Source organism: Staurois parvus, unplaced genomic scaffold (assembly GCF_062004578.1).
Source record: "Staurois parvus isolate SC_StPar_1 unplaced genomic scaffold, SC_StPar_1.0 ptg000696l, whole genome shotgun sequence".
Taxonomy (NCBI): domain Eukaryota; kingdom Metazoa; phylum Chordata; class Amphibia; order Anura; family Ranidae; genus Staurois; species Staurois parvus.
Genome location: NW_028318492.1, coordinates 4,152,434 through 4,179,153, shown reverse-complemented (window position 1 = coordinate 4,179,153; position 26,720 = coordinate 4,152,434). Strand labels below are relative to the sequence as shown.

The following is a 26,720-nucleotide window of genomic DNA, read 5'->3' as shown; positions in this document are numbered from 1 at the left end:
TCCTGTAGTTGCAGAACAGACCTGCACAACGATCTGGAGTAATTTTGGACCACTCCTCTTCACAAAACCGTTTCAGTGTAGCAATATTCTTGGGATGTCTGGTGTGAATCGCTCTCTTAAGGTCATGCGACAGCATTTCAATCGGGTTGAGGTCAGGACTGACTGGGCCACTCCAGAAGGCGTATTCTGTGCTGTTGCAGCCATTGTTTTGTTTAATTACTTGTACGCTTTGGGTCATTGTCCTGTTGCATCACCCATCCTCTGCAGAGCTTCAGTTGGCGGACAGATGGTCGTACGTTTTCCTGCAAAATGTCTTGATAAACTCTGGAATTCATTTTCCCATCAATGACAACAATCTGTCCAGGCCCTGAGGCAGCAAAGCAGCCCCAAACCATGATGCTCCCTCGGCCATGTTTTACAGTGGGGATGAGGTTTTGATGTTGGTGTGCTGTGCCTTTTTTTCTCCACACATAGTGTTGTGTGTTCTTCCCAAACAACTCAATCTTGGTTTCATCTGTCCACAGTATATTTTGCCAGTAGTGCTGCGGAACATCCAGGTGCTCTTTTGCAAACTTCAAACGTGCTGCAATATTCTTTTTGGACAGCAATGGCTTCCTCCGTGGTGTCCTCCCATGTACTCCATTCTTGTTTAATGTTTTCCTTATTGTAGATGTGTCAACAAAAATGTTAGCATGTGCCAGAGATTTCTGTAGGTCCTTAGCTGACACTCTGGGATTCTTCTTTACCTCGTGCAGCATTCTGCGCTGTGCTCTTGCAGTCATTTTTACAGGACGATCACGCCTAGGGAGAGTAGCAACAGTGCTAAACTTTCTCCATTTGTAGACAGTCTGTCTTACCGTGGACACATGAACATCAAGGCTTTTGGAGATACTTTTGTAACCCTTTCCAGCTTCATGCAAGTCAACAATTCTTGATCGTAGGTCTTCTGAGAGCTCTTTTCTGCGAGGCATGGTTCACATCAGACAGTGCTTCTTGAAACCAGTAAACCCAAAACAGGTGTGTGTTTTTTAAGGGCAGGACAGCTGTCAGCAACACATCCAATATCATCACACTGATTGGAGTCAAGGTTGGCTCACTCCTGGCTCCAATTAGCTCTGGGAGAAGTCATTAAGCTAGGGCCTCACATACTTTTTCCTCCCTGCACTGTGAATGTTTACATGTTATGTGCAATTAAACCATGGCAACATCTAATGTTTGTGTAGTATTATGTTCAGCAGACTGTGTTCTTCTATTGTTGTGACTTAGATGACGTTCAGAGCACATTTTATGCCCAATTCATGCAAAACTCCACGTAATCCCAAGGGGTTCACATACTTTTTCTTGCAACTGTATATCAATCCTATAGCTCAGTGCTAGTGATGACTTTTTTATTTATATGGAGATCACATGGCTTTGTTGATAAACAAAGCCACGTCAGTCACATCTGCCAATATACTGCATGTCTTTCTAGTTGCAGTGGTTGTAAAGGATATATTATTTTTAACTAAAATAACAAACAGGTTATATTTACCTGCTCTGTGAAATGGTAATGCACAGAGTGGCCCTGTTCCTCATCTTCTGGGGCTCAACCATGCTCTTGGTTCCTCCTAATCTGTGTATGCCCCCAAAGCAAACTGCTTGCTATGGGGGCAGAAATGTGGGCTTGCTCCTGAGCCAGTCTGTGTGTGTGTTCATAGACTTACACAGTGCAGCACGGCCCACCCCTGCTTCTTCCTCACAGGATTTGATTGACAGCTCGTGCTCCTGCCTCTGTCACTGTGAGCAGAGAAAGATAAAGAGCAGCACAGCTCCCTAAGTGCTTAAAGATGAAATGATGTTGAGGAAACTAACTGATTTGAGGAAAGCTTTAAGGTGTTTGGTTAGGTTGTGGTGTTATAGAAATTCCATGGATTCGTATACCTTGATCTCTTTGACACTTAGCTTGGTCCAGTTTAACTTTGCTGAAACAAATAGGTAGCTTTGCCACTGTCAATAATGCTGAATGTTTCTGCTCCTGTATGGTACTGCCAGTACAGCTAGCTGGCTTGCTACCTAATTATTAAGACAACATAATGCTACCACTCTTGTGTTTATGGCACTGTGTGCTGCCCATTGTAATATTCATGGAAGGTAGTGAAGGGTGGCTATGAGGTTTTAAAAACACTGAATAGATGCTGCATAAACACAAGGTATTGACACATGTGTGAATGAGCTCCAAGTGCTAAAAGGGAAAGTGATGTATAGGAAATGATCTGCTTTGAGCCGTGTTTATGTTGTGGTGTGATATCAGGCATTTTGGAGAATTCTCTACAAGATAAATTTGTATACTTTGATCTCTTTGACACCTGGCATGGTCCAGCTCAAGATGGAAAGACTGTCATGATCACTTGCTGGCACCAACACTTTGCTAACACAAAAAGCTTTGCCACTGGCAGAAAAGCTCAATGCCTCTGCTCCTGTGAGACACTGTCAGTATTGCTGGATGGTTGATGTTATTGCCTGCACACTGAAGCAAATGGTTCTACTCAGGGGCGGAGTGACCATTTGCAAACTCGGGCACTGCCCCAGGGCCCGTTGTCAGTAGGGGGCCCCATGAGATGCCAATGGTACCTTTTTCATAGGATTTTTTTGAGTTTGGGCAAGGACACAGGGGCCCCATGATCCCCTATTGCCCGGGGGCCCCATGAGTTGTTAGTCCGCCCCTGGTTCTACCACACAACTGTTCTGTAAAAACAGGAAGTGGCTGTAGCTGCTCTATCTTAGTTCTCTATTATTCTCCAGTGCATTCTGGGATGCAGGAACCAGCACAGCCTCTCCCCCCCAGCACCCAGGTAACCCTTTGTAAATGTTTCACTAACGCGCTCTAACTGCTATAGGTTCCAGTAACGTGCGGTTATGGCATGTTACCATTAAATGAATGGAGGTGGCTGAAAAGAGTTGATGCCTCAACATGTTGCTTAATTTTTACCAAAACACAATGTTTCTGATCCTATGTGTGGTGCCCATTGCAATATTTATGGCAGGTATTGATGCTGCTTAAGCACAGGATGTTGATGCACATGACAAGCCCATATGAATCTATGCTACAATCCTTTAGTGGTCTACAGAATGTTACAACATCTTACCATAAATTAGGTGTCCCATTTACAATATCAGTAGCACTGTCCAGGTAACCCAAAGCAGGAACTGCCAGTACGCCAGTTTTTATCAAAGATGTTAACTGCTTAAGGACTGCCCTATAGCAGATATACTGCTACAGTGTGGCACCTGTGTGCAAAATCAAGTATATATAGTGATTTTGCATTGTAGGGGGCGCGAGTGAGCCGCGTGCGTGCCCTACCTACGCCGCCATTCGCAGCCACGGATGTCAATAACCGGGTCCCTGCCAGTAATTACCCGTCGGCACCTGGTGATTACCGAGCATCTCCGACAAGGATGAAGATTGTTTTGTTTACAATCTTCCTCCCTGTCAGCTCGAGCACACTGCTCGGGATGGCTGTGCACAGTACAGCCATCCTAATCAGTGTGCTTAGAGAGAAGAACACACCCCCGCCCCCTAGTAAAACACTCTCAGCACACAGTTAACCCTTTGATTGCCCCTCACATTAACTTCCTGCCCAGTGCTATTAATAGTGTCAGTGCCTTTATTTAGCACTGATCACTGTATTGGTGTCACTGGAGATGTCAGTAACACCAAGTTAGTTCCCCCCTGTGTCAGAATGTCCGCCGCAGTCCCACTAAATCTAAAGCTTATCGCTGCCATTACTAGTAAAAAACAAAATCCCATTATCTATACCACCATTTGTAAACACTATAACTTTCATGTAAACCAATTAATGTACACGTATTGGGATTTTTTTTTAGCAAAGACATGTCGCAGAATGCATTTTGGCCTAAATTTATGCCGAAATGTGATTGTTTAAATTTTTTTACTGGGCATGTTTAATAGCAAATAGTCCAAAATATTGTTTTTTTTTCCTCAAAATTGTTGGTCTTTTTTTGCTTATAGCGCAAAAAATAAAAAACACACAGGCGATCAAATACCACTGAAAGAAAGCTCAATTTGTGGGGAAAAAAAGGACATAAATTTAATTTGGGTGCAGCATTGCATGACTGCACAATTGTCAGTTAAAATAACGCAGCACCTTAATGGAAAAAATGGCCTGGTCATGAAGGGGGGGTAAATCCTTAGGAGGGCAAGTGGATAAAGCAGATTTTTTTCTTCCAACAACATAAATAACAATGTTTCATGACCTTTTGGGGTCTCCATCTAGGGCCATATCAGATGGGTGATTTAGTTACAGTGATACGTTTTTTTTTCTCACTAAGGAAATATAGAACCTCTAACACACTCATTTTATAGCACTTTGTAAATCAGTCACAGCGACTGAATTTGAGCAGCAGTTCAGATCAACTACCAGAGACAATAGTTCTGCATTCACTTTTGTGACTTAGCTGCAATGCTGTAGCACTAATTTAACATGTAGAAGGGACAAATTGCTTCTTAGCTGCAAACCACCAGTGACTCTAGTACACAGGTGTCAAACTGGTGGCCCTCCAGTTGTTACCAAACTACAAGTCCCATGAGGCATTGCAAGATTGACAGTTACAAGCATGACTCCCAAAGGCAGGGGCATGACGGGACTTGTAGTTTTGCAACAGCTGGAGGACCACCAGTTTGACTCCCCTGCTCTAGTAATTAAATTGCTCGCTATATATTTGTAGGGGGAGGAGGGTATGGCAGCAATTGCTTGAATGGAGCACAGAGACAATCCAGTGCAGAGACAGAAATATAATGTGAGCATCTGTGCATGGGGGGGGGGCATATCAGCAGGAGGCAGGGAAACAGCAGTACACTGATATTTGCTGTAATTAGCTGTTCGGCAGGGGTGGGCATGTCAGCACATGTCTGACTATTGAAGTACAAGCAGGCTGTGCTACCAAGTAGAAAGCAAAGAAGCAGCCTGACCACACAAGCATGGATGTGTTTCCATGCCCTGGTGTGGTCAGTTTGAAATAGGAAAGCAGGGGGACTGAAAGGACACCAGGTATTTTACAAAAACGAAGCAATGCAAAGAGAACAGGACACACTCTAATACCAGTAAACGGTAACACAGATATATATACGAAAAATGAAATGTCGAAGTATCATACACTGTAATCATTGGCATTGGCTGACCTTGACAAAAGTATCTTTGAATGCTTTAAAAGATAAAAGGCTAGTTAGGTAAAAATGATGAAGGCTAAAGCTGCTTTAGCTTTAATCACATGAGCACTGGTGGTTCCTGTACTATGTTATGAATGTATAATGTCTAGCTTTTGCTGGAATTTATGACCAGCCATAAAATTCCAACAAATTAAGCAAGAGAAATTTAAGCCAGAAGAAATAAAGCTGCAGTTGGAAGCAGTAAAAGGTGCCTGCTGTGCTGGTTTCACATGTTTCAGCAAATCACATCTATAATCAATAGACAGACTGGCACTAGCTGCCCTGTCAGCTGATGGATGCTGTGTTTATCAGGCATGCTAATGGCCATTGTTACACACTGGCTGGCAGTTTGTCCTAAATCAGAGCATCTCACTAACAATGCTGAAGAGCTTCAAATATAAACATATCCTGTTTATCGGTGAGCCTTCCTATTTCATGTTGGTGACATTGACTGGCCTTGTTTGCAGATTAAAATCCATCTGTTTTTAACAGCATTTTACAGCTAAAGTGTTACTAAACCCACAATAGTAAAATCAGTCTGTATATGCAGTAAAGCATGCTTGTTATGCTCCCTGTGGAACCTAAGGGGTTAATTCTCCACATTGTGTAAAAAGGATGTTTGATCCTGACTTCTCTGATCCTTGCCTTCTTCCATTGCCCCCTAAATATCTTCTGATTGAACAGAGGTTTGGAGTCACTCTGCACATGCTCAGTTTGGTGTGTATTGCTAGAGAGTTTTTTTTTCTTGGGAGAGTGCATGTGATCAGCACAGGGCCAATTAGCACTATCCAAACAGAGGTTGGGGGTGCTGGACCCTCATAGGGGAGAATGAAAACTCCTCTTACAAGCTTTAACCAGTGGTCTGCTGGACACTGATGGAAGTTATAAGACAGATCCAACTGCTGATGAGAAAAGGTATTTAGCAGTTTATATTCTGAATTACTCATCTACAGAAAAAAACATATATGTCATATTTAGTGAGTGTTTTCATTACTTTCACTTCTTTCTCACACCTACTTGGCTGTTTTCTATTTAGTTTGTTCTTAATGATATATAAAACAAATATCAATAAAGAGCAACAAAGTGACACTAAATGATATCGTTATTCTCAAAAAGTAATCCACACATCCTCTGCTTAACCACTTCAATACCGAGCACTTTCACCCCCTTCCTGCCCAGGCCAATTTTCAGCTTTCAGTGCTGTCACACTATGAATGACAATTGGTCATGCGACATTGTACCCATATTACATTTTTATAATTTTTTTCACACAAATATAGCTTTCTTTTGGTGGTATTTAATCGCCACTGGGTTTTTTATTTTTTTTTAAATAAATGAAAAACAAATAAATGAAAAAAGACCAAAAATTTTGATTAAAAAGAATGCATTTGTCTTCATTTCTGTTGCTCAATTTTGCAAATAAACAATTGTTCTTTATAAATTTAGGCCATACTGTATTCTGCTACATTTCTTTGGTGAAAAACCCCAAATCAGTGTATATTATTTAGTTTGTGTGAGAGTTACACAAACTATAGCATATACAGTATATATATATATATATATATATATATATATATATATGTATGTATACTGTATATATACAGTGCTCAGCATGAATGAGTACACACCAACTGATTTATCATAAAACCTTTACTTTCCCTACAGAATCAATATTTTCTATGGTACTCTATGCGACAAAATACTCTCACACATGCGGGCCATTGGTTGCAAACAAGATTCGTTCATTTGCATACACAAAAAAGTATTTTTCCTAATAAATTAATTCTAAACCATGTTGCAAAAATTAATACACCCAAATGAAAGTCTTAGGAGCAAAGCTAAACTTTAGACAGCAAAATCTTATTTAACGAAAATTCTACTTAATGTGAGTCTAATCATTGATTAACCACTTACCTACCGGGCACTTATACCCCCTTCTTTACCAGGCCAATTTTCAGCTTTTAGCTCTGTCACACTTTCATTGACAATTGCGCGGTCATGCAAGATTGTACCCATATGAAATTTTTATAATTTTTTTCTCACAAATAGAGCTTTCTTTTGGTGGTATTTAATCGCTGCTGGGCACTTTACTTTTTGCGCTATAAACAAAAAAATTGCAAAAAATTTGGAAAAAAAAAAGTTTCTTTGTTTCTATTATAAAATTTTTCAAACAGGTAATTTTTCTCCTTCACTGATGTGCATTGATGAGGCAGCACTGATGGGCACTAATAAGCGGCTCTGATGGGCACTGATAGGCAGCACTGATGGGAACTAATAGGCAGCACTGATAGGCAACACTAATGAGGTGGCACAGAGAGGTAGCACTGATAGGCAGCACTAATGAGGTGTCACAGATAGGCGGCACTGATAGGTGGCACAGATAGACAGCGCTGATAGGTGGTACTGACTGGCATCACTGCTGGGCACTGACTGGCGGCACTGCTAGGCATTGACTGGCACAACTGCTGGGCACTGACTGGCACATCCACTGGGCACTGATTGGTGGCACTGACTGGCAGCACTGTTGGGCTGCACTGATGGACACTGGTGGGTGGCACTTCTGAGCAAAGGTGGGTGCACTGCTGGGCACAGGAGGGTGGCACTTCTGAGCACAGGTGGGTGCACTGCTGGGCACAGGAGGGTGCACTGCTGGGCACAGGTGGATGCACTGCTGGGCACAGGTGGATGCACTGCTAGGCACAGGTGGGTGGCACAGGTGGGCGCACTGCTGGGCACTGGTGGGTGGCACTGATGGGCACAGGTGGGCGCACTGCTGGGCACAGGTGTGCGGAACTGGTGGGTGGCACTACTGGGCACCGATCATCAGGGCACTGATCATCAGTGCCCTGATGATCGGTGCCGATCCCCGCTCTGACAACTGGCAGTTCTCGGCAGTACTTTCCTCACGCTCTGACAGCATGTGTGCGCCCCCGAGCGTGTTCTGGGAGGATGTCATATGACGCCCTCCCATAACTGGCTGGCCGCAGTGTAGCCATCATTCGGCTATCTGCGGTCGGCAGGTGGTTAAACAGGTGTCCACCAGAGAGTTGATTATAAAAGGGTATGACTTAACAAAGAAAACCCCTTCCCATTTCATGCTGTCAGCAATGGACCACATGGAGAAGAAATGGCCTGAGAAAAAAAATAATTTCTTTACACAAGAAAGGTGAAGGCTAAAAATGATCAGCAAAGCTTTACTTATCACTCAGAATACTGTAGCATTTTGGTGTGTATTGCTAGAGAGTTTTTCTTTTTCTTGGGAGAATGTATGTGATTGGCACATGGCCAATCAGCGCTGTCCAGACAGGGGATCAGGAGTTATGCAGCCTCATAGGACAATCAGGGGAGAATGAAAACTCCTTCTACAAGATTAACCAGTGCTCAGCCGGAAACTGATAGATGTCAAAAGACTGCTATCTACTGCTAATGAGAAATTGTATATTTACTAAAATAATTGCATTTCAATGTTCTGTGTACTGTGGGAGACCAGATATAGTGAATGCAGGGTCCTGGGTTTAGTAACACTTTAAATAAGTTTCTGGATCTGGTTAAACTCAGGGCCAAACAAATGAATTGTATTGCTGATAATCATGTGTCAGATAGTGGCAGAAGTATTTATGTATTTATGCATTATGATGCTCCATGTTAAAACATATCTAAATCCAAAAAAAAATGTGATATACTGACGCTTACCAGTCCTTAGTGACTGCTTTACTTTTCTCCTTTCAAGCTTTCATGTTTTGCTTTCATCTTGTGATTCTGTCAGCAACACACTGCAAGTCCTAGGATGACAACACTTACTCACCCTTTTGTATCAGAAAAACAGAAAGATAGGACAACATAACCTCACCCTCTCCTGTTCTCCATAACATAGATGGGTGAGGTTCTGTATTCCTCAAGGAGCAATGTAATCGGTAGTAGTCGGAACAGGCAGAGAGCATAGAAAGTTTTTCAGCAAGATCAATAGGCATTGTTTTAAAACTTTTTTCAAACAGAAAATTTAAAATGCTTTAAATTTTCAGTGGTATATTTAACAGACCAAAGGGGAACAAATAAGAAATGTTCATTGTTACAGTAAGTTTCCATACATTTAAGGCACATAAAAGTTAACATGGTGGAGGATTTTTTTTCTTATAATGACTGGATGTAATCTAAAAAAAATGCATTTATCACATTTCTATTTGTCAAATGGTAGATTTGTTATAATGCAAGTAATATTTATGCTCTTAGTCGTCTTACAATACAAGAGTGCTAAATATACAAAAACATTTTTTTTTAGTGGATATGTTTTATAGCAGAAAGTAGAAAATATTGGTGTTTTTAAAATAAATTTTGGTCTTTTTTCCATTTATATAATTAAAAAAACAGTGGTGATCAAATACCACCAAAAGAAAGCTCTATTTGTGTGAAAAGTATGATACAAATTGTTTGGGTACAGCATTGTATGACCGCGCATTTACCAGTTAAAGCAGAACAATGATAAATAGCAAAAATGGCCTATTCATGAAGGGGGTAAAACCTTCCGAAGCTGAAGTGGTTATAATCCCTTTGTGCTATCTGTATGTTAAAGACATATAATGAACTAGCTATAAATCTGAACCTAATAACAATAGGTCATTTTTATGTGATTTTATTTTATTGTACTCTATTATATTTATGTGATGCACTGTAATTTGGTGATATACACAGCATAATAAATGATTTTTTTATATGGTTTAGTATATCTTTGAACCTTGAGCAATTTAGGGTGATCCATACAAGAGATCTATTCCCCAAGCTGTTTATGTGCTAGATTATAACAATTAGAATTCATAGATGAACCATGAGCAGGTGTCATGCACTTAGGCAGGCATTTTTGCTTACCTGTCACATTTAGGAAGTAGTTTGAGTAAATAAAAGCTTTTAAACAAAAGTTAGAAAGCTGCCTTTTTGCTAATCAGAATGAGTAGTTATTGACATGTGGACATTACCAAAATAGATTTTCTCCTACGGCTGCAATTGTCTATCACAGCATGTGCCTGCAGAGTGTAGATGGAAGGACTTTAAGTATAGTTGTCTGTTTTTTTTGTTTTTTTTTTTGCTGGAATACAGGTTTAGCCGTAAATCTTTAAGGAAAGTTGCTATCAATGTCAGCTCTAGAAGTCTTACATTATGAAAGGAGTTAGAAATCTGTAGAACTGTTGACACTTTGTTGAAGCCTTTTGCGAGTACTGCTGAACATGCTGTTCCTATATGGATCACTTACATGCATTAGCACATGTCAAAATAAATTACAGAATAATAACTGACACCTATACACTATAAAAAGCTATTCAATTAAAATATAACTAAAAGCAAAATTTGTTTTACATTTTGGATAGCGTGGAGAGAGATTAAAACACCTGTCTGTTTTTTTTTTGCTCTCTGTACCTCAATAGGGAGATCCAACCTGTCTATTTCACCTGCTTAACATCATCACCAAAAATGAAGTGAAACAAAGACCTCAAATTTGGGTTGTCACCAGAACAGTAATAGAGGGGAAATCTTCAACTGAGTTCTGCTGATCCTGATGACACCCTGGGATTCACTTATTTTGGCGAGATTTCCTTTCACTTCCAGTTTTGGCCATGGGACAAGAAGTGAAGGGAAAACTCTCCAATGGGACACAGGTGGCAAAAAAAATCCTTTCTGTTAAAAATACAGGGTGTCCCTAAAGTCTGGAGACACAGGCCAAATGCATACTGAGAAAAAAGACAAATACTGTAGTTAGTGATATTTCCTATGTGTTCAGACTTTAGGGACAACCTGTACCTTAAAAAACAGTTGAATAACTAGCCATTCTCTTCATCTTCTATACTGCTTGTGAAATTCTGAGATAACTTATCTTATTCTATTTTACAATCACTCCTTATGCCTCATTTTCAGATGTGATTTACCTTCATTATTGTGTAAAACCATAAAACACTTTCAAGTGAGCCAAGTGAGACATCTAAAATTATTATTTGTTTAGCTGTATCTTGATTTTCAGGTGTGAGATTAATATTCCTTACATATGTTTTTTGCAGGTATGACATTACTACTTTCCAAATACAAGCAATAGCGGTGAGAAATTTAAAGGAAACCTATGCTAAGAAAAATACATGGGTTGTCATCTGACATTTTTCACTGGCAGCATACTTTTTCTGGCTCAGTGACTCAGAAGGTATTAATGTCAAAAACAGAACCAAGCAGCTTCAAAAATAATCAGCAGTGGCAGTTTGCATATTCCTCTTATGACTGATTTCTTTTATTGCAATTGCATGTGTGTTAGTGGGAGTGGTGGCATTGCTTTATGTAATGCATTAATGTGCATTGCAAACTATGGCATATATAAAAAATGTGCATTTCCATGAAATCTGCACTTACAGATTTCTCTTACTTTCTCTGTATTATCCTACACATACCTGATGATCATACCAGTGGAGTCCACCTAATGAAGCTTCTACTGATAATGTGGCAACTATGCTGCACTGCTCCTGAATTCAGAGCAGAGTTGCCCCTCTCATGTGACTTGTTCCTGCTTGCATTACAATGGGAATAAAAAATGTTGCAGAAGGCTTTACTATCAACATTGTTGCTGCTGATTCACAAGTTTATAGCTAATCCTGCCAACTGCTTTCTGGGTTGACAGCACTGCCTCTATTTCTGAAACCTTTCCACTGAGGAAAGATAGAGGAAAATTTAGTTCAGTTAGGAAAGGAAAGGAAAGTTAGTTTTTTAGTTACTTTATGAGGCTTATGCATCACATAATTACTGGTTTTGCGACTTGTTCACACTGTCATACAGGAGCGATTAGCTATACTTTAACGTGTTACTAAACCCACAACAGTAAAATCAGTCTGTATAAGCAGTAAGGCATGCTTGTTATACTCACTGTGGAACCTAAGGGGTTAATCCACCGCATTGTGTAAAAAGAATGTTTGATACTGTCTTCTCTGATCCTCCCCTTCTTCTTCTGTCCCCATTGTATCTTCTGATAGAACAGAGGCTTGGAGGCAAGCTGCACATGCTCTTTGGTGTGTTTTGCTAGAGAATGTTTTTCTTTTTCTTGGAAGGGTGCATATGATCAGCACAGGGCCCATCAGCACTGTCCAGACATAGGGTCAGGGGTCCTGCAGCATTTTAGGACAGTCAGAAGAGGATAACAACTCCTCCTACAAGCTTTAACAAGTGCTCTGCTGGACACTGATAGAAGTCACAATATCTAACTGCTAATGAGAAAAAGTATTTAGCAGTTTATACTTATAAAAATAATTGCATTTCCATGTTTTGTGTACTGTGGGAGACCAGATATAGTGATTGAAGTTTTAATAACACTTTAAGGGCTACCAATACATGAAAATGGACCAAAAAGCTCTCATGCACATTTTTTTTAGCAATGCAGCACACCACAATGCATGATATTTTTTTAACAATGCAGCACACCACAATGCATGATAGTGTGTAATAGTACAGTAATAGTAGCGTGCTGTGATGTAGGTTCATTGAGCCTGCGTTCACACTTGTGCGGTGCGGCATATCGCATGTGATTCACACAGGAACTGCACCGCATTCCTGTTCAAATCACATTTTGTATGGCTCAAATCGCACCATTATATAAAATTATTCTAAAAAGAATCTCCCCTCTTTAAGCAAATCCCCAACTAAGATATATAAACAAACCACACACCTTAAAAGTGATAATTAATGGTCAAACTAACAATAATCATAAATAAGTCCAGTGTCTTAATAGTTCAAAATCACTCAAAGAAGAAAAAACTGTGATAAACTTCAAATTTTCTTATAGTGTTGATTGCTTCCGGTGACTTTTGTGAAAACCTCAAAGAAGAAAGAAACTCAAATAGTGTATTACCATAACATTATATGAAAAAAAAATATATATATATATATTCAAATATAAATTAATGTGTGAAACACAAAAATAGTGAAACACTCGTGAAATAAATTTGCAAACAGCACTCGTGCTAAATCCTGAAGTGTTACACTCAGTGAGAATCATATCCCACGTGTGGCACTTCTAATAAATGAGGCATATATACCCTTACCAACAGTAAGAAAACAAACGCCTTAAGGTATCATCTGTAGAAATCATCCAACAAATCTTTCTCCTCCTTCACTTGTTGCAGAGTAACACTGTGCTATCATCCCTCCATGATTATTCACAAGCCTTGATCCAAAATTGCCAGGCTCCAATCATATAATAGAAAATGACAATAGTGTAACTCCGTATATTTATGAGATCATACTACTTTAATATATCTGCTTACATTTAAAAACAATCAGAGATGCATTTTAATCAATACCCCAGTTCCTGGGGATTACCAGGCAGTTCCCATATGGAGTGTGCAGCGATTTCCCACAATAAAAATGGCCGCCGTATCACTTCCAGTTCCTGCTCCTTGCGTTCGACGTCACTTCCTCTTGACGCGTTTCGTCACATCCGGGACTTAGTCATAAGAGATAAAACCATATCCACGCCAAAAAGGTGCTGGAACCTTTTTTTTGGTCCGCACTAGAACCGCATTGCATGGGTATTCACACCCATGCAATCTGATTCTGCACATCGCACCGTGATTTGCGGAACGATTTTGGGGTTTTGTTAACTTAACATACACACCCGCAGTGGTTTGCATGAATGGGGTGCGATTGTGATGAGGTGCAGAATTCGCACAGAAATCACTGCACATTCTACACTGCATCAATGTGAACCCAGGCTCAAGGTACAATGATTTAGATTCATTGACTGTCATTTAAAGTTAAATGGCACCTCAACACTAGTGATGGGCCCAGCACCTCCCATGTTTAGTTCGCGGTCAAATGTTTGAACCCAATGAAGTTTGACTGCGAACTTCAAACTCAATGCAAGTCCATAGAACTCAAACTTCTAAATTCAAAAGTACTCATTGGGAGGCTTATATGCAAGTTTTTGGTCATAAAAGGGGTATGGGACTCAGGTACTGCCCTGAGGGACATAAATCAATGAAAATTTTTTTCAAAAACTACCGTTTTTAAAGGGGCACTAATTTTTCATTGCTTTAAGTAAAAAAAAAGTGTGTGGGGTTCCCCCTAAAACCCATACCAGGCCCTTTAGGCATGGCAGAACTTTTAAGGGGAACCCCACCTTCCAAAAATGGGGGGAAAAGGTGTGTGGGGTTCCCCCTAAAAGCAATGCCAGGCCCTTTAGGCCTGGAAGAACTTTTAAGGAGAACCCACCCTTCAAAAATGGGAGGAAAAGCATGGGGTCCCCCCTAAATTCCTACCAGATCCTTGATCTGAGCACAGGCCTGGCAGGCCAGGAAAGGGGTGGTGATTGAGCACCGGCGGCTTACCAGACCACGTGCCCTCGGACGCTGTCCCCATGCTGATGGGGACAAGGGCCTCTTCCCCACAACCCTTGCCCAGTGGTCCTGGGGTTCTGTGGGCAGGGGAGCTCACTAGAATTAGGGTACCCCTTGAAATAAGGGAGCACACTGATGCTGCCCCCCCCGAATGAGTAAGGAGAGAGCACGCATGAACGGCGAATGATGCGATCGAGCTTATCTCTACTCAACACAACGCAACTCAGTCTGTGCTTTGCCATGTGCTGAAGTAAGGTGCATTGAAATGTGCATAGCCACAATACATATGTGTGTAGCCAGCCTTAGGACTTTACTATAATGGAGAGCAGATGCCAGTGTCTGTTCTGCGCTACATTCATAAGGTAGTGCAGATCCTGCAGTGGAGGGTTCTCCCAGCACTTTTTTCTTCATTCCTTAAAATGAACGGGGCTTTACTTGCTTCGGGACACTGGCAGACAGCATATTTGTTCTCTATAGAGGTTTCAAAAGTATTTTTCATTGAAAAGCAACAATATGTCCTCAGTAAAACCATACCGCTGCTATATAAATTGAACCCTAGATCCAGGTATATATTTAATTCCATAATACTTGCAAAGTTTTGGTATAAAACGTCAACGCATATACTGTAACCTGTTAAACATAGCTTGCCCTTTTTTCCCTGTGCTGAAGGCACTGCACTCTTCAGCACAATGCTCAGCCTCAGAGAACAGCTGAGGTGAGTATGGTTGTACCTTCAACATTTGATGGATCTTATTATACAGGGCAGAAAGATAGCAGCTTCTACATGTAGGAAAGATGTGTGGGTGTATGAGCTATTCAGTCTCTCTGAAGCTGAGGAAGGAGAGATCATTAAACCATTTGCACCGTAGATTTTCCAGAAAATACATAGAAGGGAGAGTGTCAGTGCCATGCTACGCTTACATTTTCTGATAGGAATAATTACTTGAACATATAGTTAACAACCAATAGCACTGATGATGTTTTCCAACTGAAACAAATAAACAAGGACTGCCATTTTTATAGGCAAACATTCTTTTTTTATAAAATTTCAGTGGCCATATTAAATATATGTACTTGGCAAAGCTGTGCTTCTAATTATTCCAGCATGGCTTGGCATGCCATTTAAGTGCCTCATCATACAAAAGTGTGGAAGGCCCTTGTGTTCTCTAAGCACAAGCCTGTTTTTAAGTGAACCAGTTACCAGATTTATTTTTTTTTTTTATAGACTGATAGCAGGCAAATATATGTGCACATGCCTGTATGTGCTATAGAGGGACATATTAACTTTGTGTTGGCTGGAAAATTTTCCTCACCCTTTCAGCTGAATATAGGTTTGGATCATCTTCCCCTAAGCTTTGACATTTCACATAGTTCAAAGCAAAATCAAATCACAGATATAGAGAGACTGATATACTACATAGCTTATGGTGTGTTGGTTGTTGATGCATAAGAATGCTGTTAGACAAGGAGGGGGGGTTATTTACTAAAGCTGGAGAGAGAAAAATCAGGCTTAAGTCTGCACAGAAACCAATCACCTTCTAACTTCAACTTGTTCAGTTAAAGCGGAGCTCCACCCAAAAGGTGTAGCTCCGCTTGTCTGCTTCCTCATTCCCTCCACTGCCACATTTGGCACTTTTTGGTGGGGAGGGGGGAGTGGATACTGGCTCAGTTCACCGCTGCGAACTGAGCCGGACTTTCAGCTTTTAGGTTCACAGGTCCCAGAAGACTGCCAGACCAATCAGGAGGTGCTGCGCGGCTCGATCCTGCGCAGTGGGCACCCGGCTGTGAATTCGCAAGCTGTCACAGCCAGGTGCCCAAAGTTGAGATGCCAGAGCAAGGCAGAGAAGAGGGAGAGAAGGGACTGAGCGGGTGAGCATTTTGCCGGATCCTGGGACAGGTGAGTGTGTTTATTAAAAGTCAGCAGCTACAGTTTTTGTACCTGATGACTTTTAATTAACACAAAAATGACTGGGACTCCTCTTTAAACTTTGGAAATAAAACCTTGAAACTGACTGGTTTCTAGAGCTCGCAGAAGCAAGCCTAGTTTTGCACTCTCCAGGTCTAGTAAATAAACCCTACAGGTTCTGTTTGCAGGAATCCACAGGAATTATTGGGAAAATGTCATAAATGATACAAAGAGCTTTGCAGCAATTGAAGTTATCATAACATTGTTCACAGTTGGTGTAGATATGAGCTCAAGCTTGCCACAGATAGACACGTATCCCAAAAAAAGGCAATCTTCTTGTAGGGTTGGTACCAGCCAATGCATCTCACTCTTGTGGACTTAAAGTATGACTAAAGCCAAAACTTAAAAAAAAAATTATTTTTAGTTTTGAATAGAGTGAATAGAACTAATAGAAGAGAAATATTCTGATAGGGACGCCGGTTCCTGTGAACTTTTGGGGAATTTCCTCTCACATTCTGTTGTGGCTATGGGACAGGAAGTGAAGGGATGCCCTTCTCCACAAAGGCGCACAGATGGCAAAAATAAAACTGACAGGAGTTGTAAACCTCTCTTACTCTATCCAAATTGAAAAAAAAGTAAAAAAAAAGGTTTTGACTTTAGGTCTACTAAAAAAATGAAGTCTCACCTACTTTTAGTTATGTATTTTCTTGCTCTTGTTCCATCTTCCTACATGGTCTCTAAGCTGAGCTAAAATAGTTGTCACCCCCCCCCCCAAACCCTACCACTGCATGACAACACAGCAAGCAAGGAGAATAATAACTAATAAGCCCTGATTGATGGCACTTTTCTCCAACTCTATAGGCTTGCCGGAGACACACTAGGAATGCAAGAGGAGGGAATGTGTTAGGTCAGGTCAATGTGGCATATTTTTTAAAAAGAGTCTGGGACTTCTTTTTCACATTTCTCTGCATAGGGTGGCACACTGAAATGAATGGGCTACCCTACACGCGAGGTGCAGGAACATGCAAAAAATACACAAAAATGTGCCTGGCTTTGTTGCACCTGTAGGTGTGGCCTAAGGTCCACAAATCAAGTGTTTTTATGAGTAACAGAGAAGCATGAAGGTAAAAATTAAATAAGGGATTTTCTTCTACAAACTGTTTGGGGCTCATTGAAAAACATATATGTATACATGAATTTTTGGACCCATTATTTATTTTTAAATGAGTCCTCCTTTAAAACCTTTATCTTCTCTTCTAATTAAGAGGAGGAATTAATCATTTAGGTCACACTAAGGATTTCCAACAATTTAAAAAAACAGATCTCTGCAAGCAATAGTGATTGATTATGATTCTGGAAGTTTTTATTACCTTAGGACAGCCCTAAATGCCCAGTCTTTGCTAGATTACTCTAGAACAGTGGTCTCCAAACTGCGGCCCTTTGCTTACTTTTATCCAGCCCTTGGGGCATTATTTTTATCCACCAATACCAACAATGGGGCATAATTCCCCCCACTGATACCATTGAAGGGGCAGAATAATTCCCAATGGCAGGACACAATTCCTCTCAAAGACACCAACAATGAGGCTTATTAACATCAATGGTGGGGTGCTATTCCTCCCACTGACACCAAAGATGGGGTCTATTCTTCAGAAGTCAGGACCTTTTCTACTGCGAATAGTCCAGCCCTCCTTAAGTCTGAATGACAGTAAACTGGCCCTTTGTTTAGAAAGTTTGGAGACCCCAGCTCTAAATGATGTTATAGACCCTTTTACACTCAAACTTAGTAATATACATGCCTTTTCTAATTTATAATACAAAATAGTTTGGACTGAATATAGTAATCATTGCTTAGTTTTTGTGTGTGTGTGTGTGTGTGTGTGTGTGTGTATTGGTAATATTTTATAAAGTGCTCAAGATGGACCCAGCACCAGCATGCACACCGATACCAAAAGTGTCACTGTGCTGTGCATCCTAGCTTAACACATGTGCCCTCCTCGTTTCCTCTCCTTTCCAGTAAGGATCAATGCTCTGTTCCTGGGTGGATACTGGCTGTGTGAAAAAAGAAACAGGACTGCATATAATGGCACAAAAAGAAACCTTTTTGGTCCTCAGAAATTACATCTAATTGAATGTAAGGTCAGGTAAAATGGCATTTCAAAATGATAGGGCTAAATACATTTTTAAAGCCTAACTCCAGCCAAATGTATTTATTTTGGCCGCATATTACATGTTACACCCTAATTGCTGTTGGGTATACTCATTTATTTTAAATAGTTTTTTTCTTTCATCAACGATGAAGGTCTATCAGAAACTACATTTTCCACTACTTTCTTGCTGTAAATGAAGTCATAAAAGAAGTTTCAAAGCACCAAAAGCTAACGCCTCTGAATGTTTCTCTTTGACACAGCCCATCATTCTGCATCCAAAAGGCATTAAAAACAACTAAAATGAGCATATTCTTTCTGCTGCATATAGTTACCGACTTCCTTAATTGGTTGATATGTTCAATAAATTAACTGGCTAAACTGCCAACAACGGTAATAAAGAAGACATCTGGGAGAACACTGTAAGCATTGTTAACTGTGCACATCTTTTTGGTACTATTTCACTAAATCTGTGGACATTTCAGCCAATATGCCAAAGGCTTTAAAGTACATCATAAGCTTCAAACGAAAAACTCTCTTCCTGAACGCAAGCCAAAAGAAAGAATTTGTTACTCAGTGGAGTTTAACATGCCATATGCTGTAGCAAGACATCAATATACTATAAATCATTAGCTTGAGAAAAAAAGGGAATAGCAGTGACCCACTTTAGGACAATGAGTCCTATTGGCAAATTGTTCGCTATATGTTGCCAGTCCAGGAAGTCACTTGAGAAATAAAATTCACTTAACTAAGAGGCATAGATGTGTAATTCATAAGAATGAAGAGTAGACAGTTTGAGTAGATAATGAAACTTACTTAATGCATTGTGCAAGGAGCAAAGAGGTGATTCAGCCTGTAGCCAGCAATTACAGTTCAGTTGGCATTGGTTATTGTACATACTGCATGTTTTACTTGAACCATACTATGCAGTAAAGCCTTGAAGCTATCTACACCAAAAAAGGAAAGATAGTGCACAGCCCATAAGATTTCTGTGGCACGCCCATCATGTTCAAGGTACACACAATATCCGAAGATAACCTTTATTTTGAACCATGGGTGGCCCTGAAAAGACCCTCCAACTCAACAAAAGACGATTTAAAAAAACACTGGGTAAGACAGAAAATAATTGACCAAACAGTGACTGCATCCTATCAGTTGCAGTGAGGCAGAAATTAGTGGCACAATCTCTCGTCTTCCTCTTAGAGCAAATAATGCATAGCCTAATAGTTGGGGACCACTTACAAAAAAAATTCAACTCCTCCCATATTTAGCTTAAAGTAATTCTAAAGGTTGAAATAAAAAAAAAAAAATAACAAGCATGTTATACTTACCTGCTCTGCACAATGGTTTAGCACAGAGCAGCCCCAATCCTCTTTTTTTTGGGTCCCCCCAATTGTAGTCCTGGCTCTCCCCACCCCCCAGCCGAGTGCACCAAAAGCAAGCCTGTGTGTGTGAATGGTCAGTGTCTGAATAGAATTATAATTATATAATCAGCTGATGCACTTTCAGTGTTCAAATGCGAAAAGCTGCAGGGCCTGCATCCCTTTAGAAGTATTTAACCCTCTAACGACAAACTAAAATTTCTATTGCAGAGGCTGCAAAAAATTGACTTGCATCTTAGTGGAGAAATTCATTGAGCTAATCACTCCAGCAGGAAATTACATTTCTGGGGGTGTTCTGTACGCCAACAATGAATTTTCCAGAAAATGACAGTAGCTGCAGTAGATTTTAATAACACTGAAGCAATAGTAAATCCTGTGGAAAGAAATAGCTTGCCCCCCGCAGGCTAATGACATAATTGGCTAGTATGCACCTCATACTAGCACATTAGGACAGACCTACCTTTCAAATGGAGCCCTCCAGCCCTTTCATCTTCACCTGGTCTTCCTTCAGGTTCACAATCTCTAGCTGTTTAAATGGCCGGGCTGCAATGATGTCACTCCGATGTATGGGAGTCACGATCATGGCACAGTGCCCTCTACATTGACAGCACAACTAAATGCAAAACTACTGCTAATGCACTGTTGACATTCCCAGCTGCAGCTGCTGTGAATATCTTCTAAACAGCACAAGCTTAGAAGATATTCACAGTACCTACATGGCACCCTATATTTTTTTCTGCCAAAATGGAGTCGCCCTTTAATCACTTGCTCTCCAGTGTACATATATATATCCCTGGATATATCCTGGACAGAAAAGTGGTTATAGCAGGATCATGGAAGCAGAGGCAGCCATTATCTGTGTACCTTTTTTTTAAGTGCCGGCGATTGGCATGTAAAATGGTCACTTTTATAGCACTGTGGAGCCTCCACCATTCTCAGGCTTTTCCTGTTACCCCAGAGAAGGGGTGTCAAACTGGCGGGTGTCAAACTGGCCCTTCATCTGTTGGAAAACTACAACTCCCATCATGCCTCTACCTTTGACAATCATGCTTGTAACTGTCAATCTTGCAATGCCTCATGGGACTTGTAGTTTGGCAAGAGCTGGAGGGCCACCAGTTTAACACCTGTGCCCCAGGGAGCCTTAGGCCACTGTAAGTGGTTGGGTTGGCTGCCCACAGAAGAGATAGAGGGACACCCATCTCCTCTGTGATGAATGAAGGCAGAAGTGACAAGGATTTCCACACTAAGTTTCAGAGCTGTCTTTTCCTGGCTGTTACAGCCAAGAAAGTAGTTGATCAAACAGATATCTGTTTGATCAGCTGCTTTGAAGGGCAGAGGAGGAATCAGGGGTCTAATTGACCCCAAATGTCTACATAAAGAGTACTTATCACTGTCCAAACCTATCACAGGGGGTCTTGTTCACCCCTTATGATAACAACTAAGGTAAATGAAAAAAAATAGAGAGTGTAAAAAAAAAATTAAATCAAATAAAATTAAATTGAAAAATTTAAATTACCACTGTCCCCCTGTGCTCACACACAAATGCAATTCACACATATGTTTAGCATGAAAATGTAAACGGTGACTGCACCATACATGTGAGGTATCCCTGTGAATGTCAGAGTGACAGCAATAATTCTAGCACAATAGCTAAATGTTTAACTCTAAACAGACAACCTGCAAAGACTTTTAATTGATTTATGCGCCACTAGATTACTTTTGAAGTGTATCTTTGCTAAAGACTGATACATACTTATGAGAGGCACCTGCCTCAAGGGCATCAGGGCAGAGTAGCTGGACACAGTTTACACAGTAAGTATGGTCCTCCTGTTGTAATATTCAAAGCTTGGCTGTCAGTTTGACAAATGGGTCCCTCTGTGTATCTGAAACATCAATATCAGCTCCCATGTAAATGAAGCAAACATTAAAAATATTATTGTTATAGTGCATTTTGATTAAAAGTATTTGAAGGAAGCTTGTACAGTAAGTAGTGCTTGCAGACATTATTCATGAATTCATTATACCGATATTGTTACAATGTTTTTTCTTAGTGCCTTTGCTCAAATAGTTTGGTTTGTGTATAATGTCAATTCTAGGAAACCTGTTATTGTAAAATCCTTTTTTTCCAGACACTTTTTTTTTTTTGTTTGATTTTGTATTGCTTATATGGAAACTTTTTTGATTCATTGTGACACAATAAAAAATTCAACTCCAGGCACAAAAACTTCCAAGGGTTCATTCAGTTATACATACCGTTGCTTCAAATTCAACCATGCGGGCTTTCTTTTACACTAGACAAATCTGTTCTCTTATGCCAGGACTAGTACTCAGTACATTATGTAAGTATTCATGGTTTGTAGATTACGCTTTTAAGTAAATTGCTACAGCAATTAGCTACATGGTGCAGGAGGTTTTTTTTGGGGGGGAGGGGGGTGCAGTCACAATGCAGCTTTAAGCTGCAGAGTTTTAATCAAGAAAATGCACCTTTGATACACAGTACACCTTGGAGTTTGATAAGCCAGGATCAATGAAAACAAAGCCCCAATGTTCCATGCAATATAACGAATAGCTATTTTAGTTTATGTGCACAAACCTTACATTACCAATAAATTCACATGGGTATTCATCAACTGTTCATCCAGATTCACCCTCTTCTGGACTATATTCATGCAGATTGAGATATGCTCATTAGACTTCATTGCAATAACTGTGAAGATAGGTGTGTAGCCCACAGAAATCAATTACAGATCAGTGCTCTAGGAATTAAAAAAGGCTTAGTTTTGATTGGTTGTAATTGGTTGCTGCATGACATTGCTGGATACATTGCATATGCATAAACCCTAGTAAGTTTAACTTTCATGTTATTTGTTTATTTATCTACTGTATTCACATTAAAGTGTATGTACAATCAAAATTTTTTTTAGTTAGGATAGAGTAGGAAAGGATTAGAATCCCTGACATGTTCTATTGCTGTCTATGTCCCTTTGAGGAGATAGCCTTCTCTGCTTGCCTTGGTGATCTCTGTCACCGACACAGAAAGTGATGGGAAATCCAAAATTTTAGAGTTGTCACCAGAACCTGAACAAGAGGTGTGGATAAATCTTTCAAAGGAGGCACATGTTCAGTTGACAGCTAAGAGGGGAATACCCCTTACTTTGTAGAGATTACCTTTCACTTACTGTTGCATCTATAATTGTTGCTCGCCTCCAGGACTTCTCCTGAGCCTCTCCCAACCTCTGGAATTCCCTACCCCAATCTGTCCAAATATCTCATACTCTGTCCACTTTTAGACAATTCCTGAAAACCCTTCTCTTCAGAGAGGCCTACCTTGCCCCCAACTAGCAACTGTACTCTACTTTTCTCCATCTGCTCATTCTGCACAGTTATTATCTTTTGTATTTCTTGACCCTCCTTTCTAGATTGTAAGCTCTAATGAACAGAGCCCCCTGATTCCTACTGTATTACATTATATTCTAATTGTACTTTCTGCCCTTATACTGTAAAGCACTATGTAAACTGTTGGCATTATATAAATCCTGTATAATATTATTATTATTATTATTATTATTAATAATAATAACAATGTCAGAGACAGGAAGCGAAGGTATATCTTTTCAGCAGGATACAAAGACAGGAAGTGAAGGTATATCTTTTCAGCAGGATACAAACAGCAAAAAACTGGCTATGCATACACATCAAACATTTTGTTAAATTCCATTGTCGTTACCAGTTTCCAGATCACAAATGAACACTACTAGTGGTGACAGTAAGGCTCCATGCACACTGGGTTTAAAAAATAAGGGTCTGTTCCCTTGGCAAAAAAACCTTCTCTGATATAGAGCATTTTTGCACACAGTTTAGGCAAGTTTAGAAGAATTTAGCATTTTTTCTGCTAGACAGTTCCAATCAAAATTGCAGATCATAAGAAGAAGTTTTTTTTTCCTGCCTCTAAACGTTGAGCTTAAAATATGCCTCTAATCATCCTAATGTGCACAGACATATAGGATAACAGTGAGCTGCTTCTACAGGAAAAACACAAAACTCCTGTAGAAGCAGCCATTTTTAAGCTAATGTGCATGGAGCCTTAAGATGAAGAAAAGCTAATAGCACAGATTGATAAAATAAAGGACATCAGAATGTCAAATTTTTACTTACTATTATGCTTAAAAAAGTGAGGTGGTGCAGACGGCAGTAATTCATAGTAAACAATTGCATTTTATGTATTATCAGTTTTTTTGGAAAGCTGCTGAAGATATGACTTTGACCAGACAAGATGTTGTTGGACACATGGCTGAGCCCTTCTTGTTTTACTAGGAAGAACAATACATTAGGAATAACACTACCATTATACAGGAATGGTTGGTGCGCCTACTGTATATCTATGTAAACTGAATGCTAATAAGTTTAGAGTTGTTTGTTTCAAATAAAATAGCTGTGCATGTAGTTAGGACTGAATTATGTTATCTATCATTAAATATATTTTTAACTGCAAGCAGTGTAAGAACCTGAAAAAAATAGTTTCTGTGCAGCAGGGCTAAAGTGTGAGAGGAAGAAGCAGTACAAAGAGTCATTCAGTTTATGTGCTGATAAGCATCATGCCAATAAGTAGAGAAATCAGAGTGATAGAAAGTTGAGCTGCTTTTTCTATCAATGTCCAATCACAGGCTGGGGTGGGATAACCTGGATTGGGAGAAAGAGGGTTAAATGATGCTGGCCACCAGAGTGAAGGCATCCAAAGGAAGAAAAAAAATACTGCAGGGAAAATCTCTGGAATGAAAATGGACATTGCAGAAAACCTGTTTTGCTATTTTATCCTTTAATGGGCTGTTCATTTTTATCCTGTTAGATATTAGCTAGTTTGAAGAATGTAAGTTCTGACAGATCATTTTCTGTGCAATCAGTTTGTTGTTATGTAGTTAAGATCATCTGACACTGGCTAGTTTAATACATTTGTTCCATAACTGAGCAACGGATATGATCACAACTGGTAGCTATTACCATTCACCCATTTTTGCACATTTCAGGGTTTTTCACTTTGTATGAGGACCTCTTTACTATGCTCACATCAGTTCATACCTCAACATAAGCACACAGAGAATGTACAAACTCCATATATAGATTGTCCTTGATTGAAATTCTGGCCATCCAGCACAAGCTAATGCGATTTTTCATTTAGTATTAATTTAGTATTAATTCTCTATTTAATCATAAGGGCATGATTAGTGCATTACATTAGTTCAAGCAGTATTAAAGGATGTTTTTTCCCTAAAATAAAAAAAAAATTATACTTACTTGCTCTGTGCAGGGGTATTGCACAGAGAACATTCTTATCTCCTCTTCTGGGGTCCCCTGCCAGCGCACTCTGCTCCACCTCTTTTGTGTGTGTTACCTTAGCAAGCTGCTTGCAATGGTAGAACACGTGCAAGGGCACTCCTGAGCAGGGGCAGACTGACAACTCATGGGGCCCTCGGGCAATAGGGGATCATGGGACCCCTGTGTCCTTGCCCAAACTCAAAAAAGCCTATGAAAAAGGTACCAGGGGCATCTCATGGGGCCCCCTACTGACCCCGGGCCCTCGGCCAGTGCCCGAGTTTCCAAATGGTCAGTCCGCCCCTGCTCCTGAGCCAGGCTGTGTGCATTAATAGACATACACAGTGTGGCTTGGCCCCACTCCCTCTCTCTCCTCACTGGATTTGATTGACAGCAGCAGGCTCTGTGTTTTGTGAGAGTAGGGAGAGAGACCAGCGCTGCTGCAGACGGGCACAGTGCTGGATTGAAGGAGGGCTCAGGTATGTATTTAGGGAGGGGGAAGGAAAAGGTAGTTGAGGGTTTTATACCTTTATGGAGGTAATGCATTAAGGTAAAAAAACCTTATGACTTTATTGCTTTTACACTAACATATTTCTAGATGTGTTACGTGGACAGTAGATACTCAAACAATATATAAGTGAACAGAATGTATGACCATCATTTTTTGCCTTTTTACAGTCATAGATCAAAATCTTCAGGGTGGCCTCCACCTACTGGGACCTGGAGTTTGCCACAGGGACCACCTTATGGATGGGAGATGGCGACAAACAGAGATGGAAGAGATTTCTTCATCAGGTAATAAGCATGACTATGAAGTATTTACAAAACCCGCCTTAAAGTTCTAAAATTAAATTTTTATGTCTGGCTACCCCAATGGAAAGATAAAATTGAATGTAGAAATATGGTTGAGCTTACTGATAAAACAAATTAAATACATACTATTTGAGCACCCAATTGATCTAACACTAAAATATAGAGGGAACGTCACTAATATTTTGCACAGATGGACCTAGCTAAGGTCAATAAGATTTTAGTAGCTGAGAGAATCAGGTCCTTTTTCTGGTTGTAAATCTCCCCACTGATGTGGTGAGATATAGCACAGTAATAACAGAGTCAGCTCTAACATGTTTGCTTTGTTTGAAATGAGAAAATGTTGCAGCACAGTTTGCTCTCCTAGTCGGTTATATGCGGGTATAGGCAGGCCCAGACTAGGACAAAAAATAGGCCCAGGCATTTTAGACTGAGCAGCCCATAGCCCTGACTACAGTACACAGACCTCTCCTCTCTTCAAACACACTGACTTCTGCTCATGTGACACAGCCCAAGTCATCATTCTGTACTAACGGGTAGAGAGGGGTCCCCCAGAGCATGATGTCTCCCACTTCTACATGTCTCTTGATTGTCCCATGTCTG

At 40.2% G+C, this 26,720-nt stretch overlaps 1 protein-coding gene across 2 annotated transcripts in view; it reads left to right on the top strand.

The window, feature by feature from the left end:
• FRMPD4 (FERM and PDZ domain containing 4) overlaps nt 1-26,720 on the top strand; it is a 463,469-nt gene that overhangs the window by 219,650 nt on the left and 217,099 nt on the right. For both annotated transcript variants that reach the window (XM_089652996.1, XM_089652997.1), the window contains one exon: nt 25,986-26,102. In XM_089652996.1, coding sequence (XP_089509122.1) covers nt 25,986-26,102 — 117 coding nt within the window. The remainder of the gene's footprint in view (nt 1-25,985; nt 26,103-26,720) is intronic.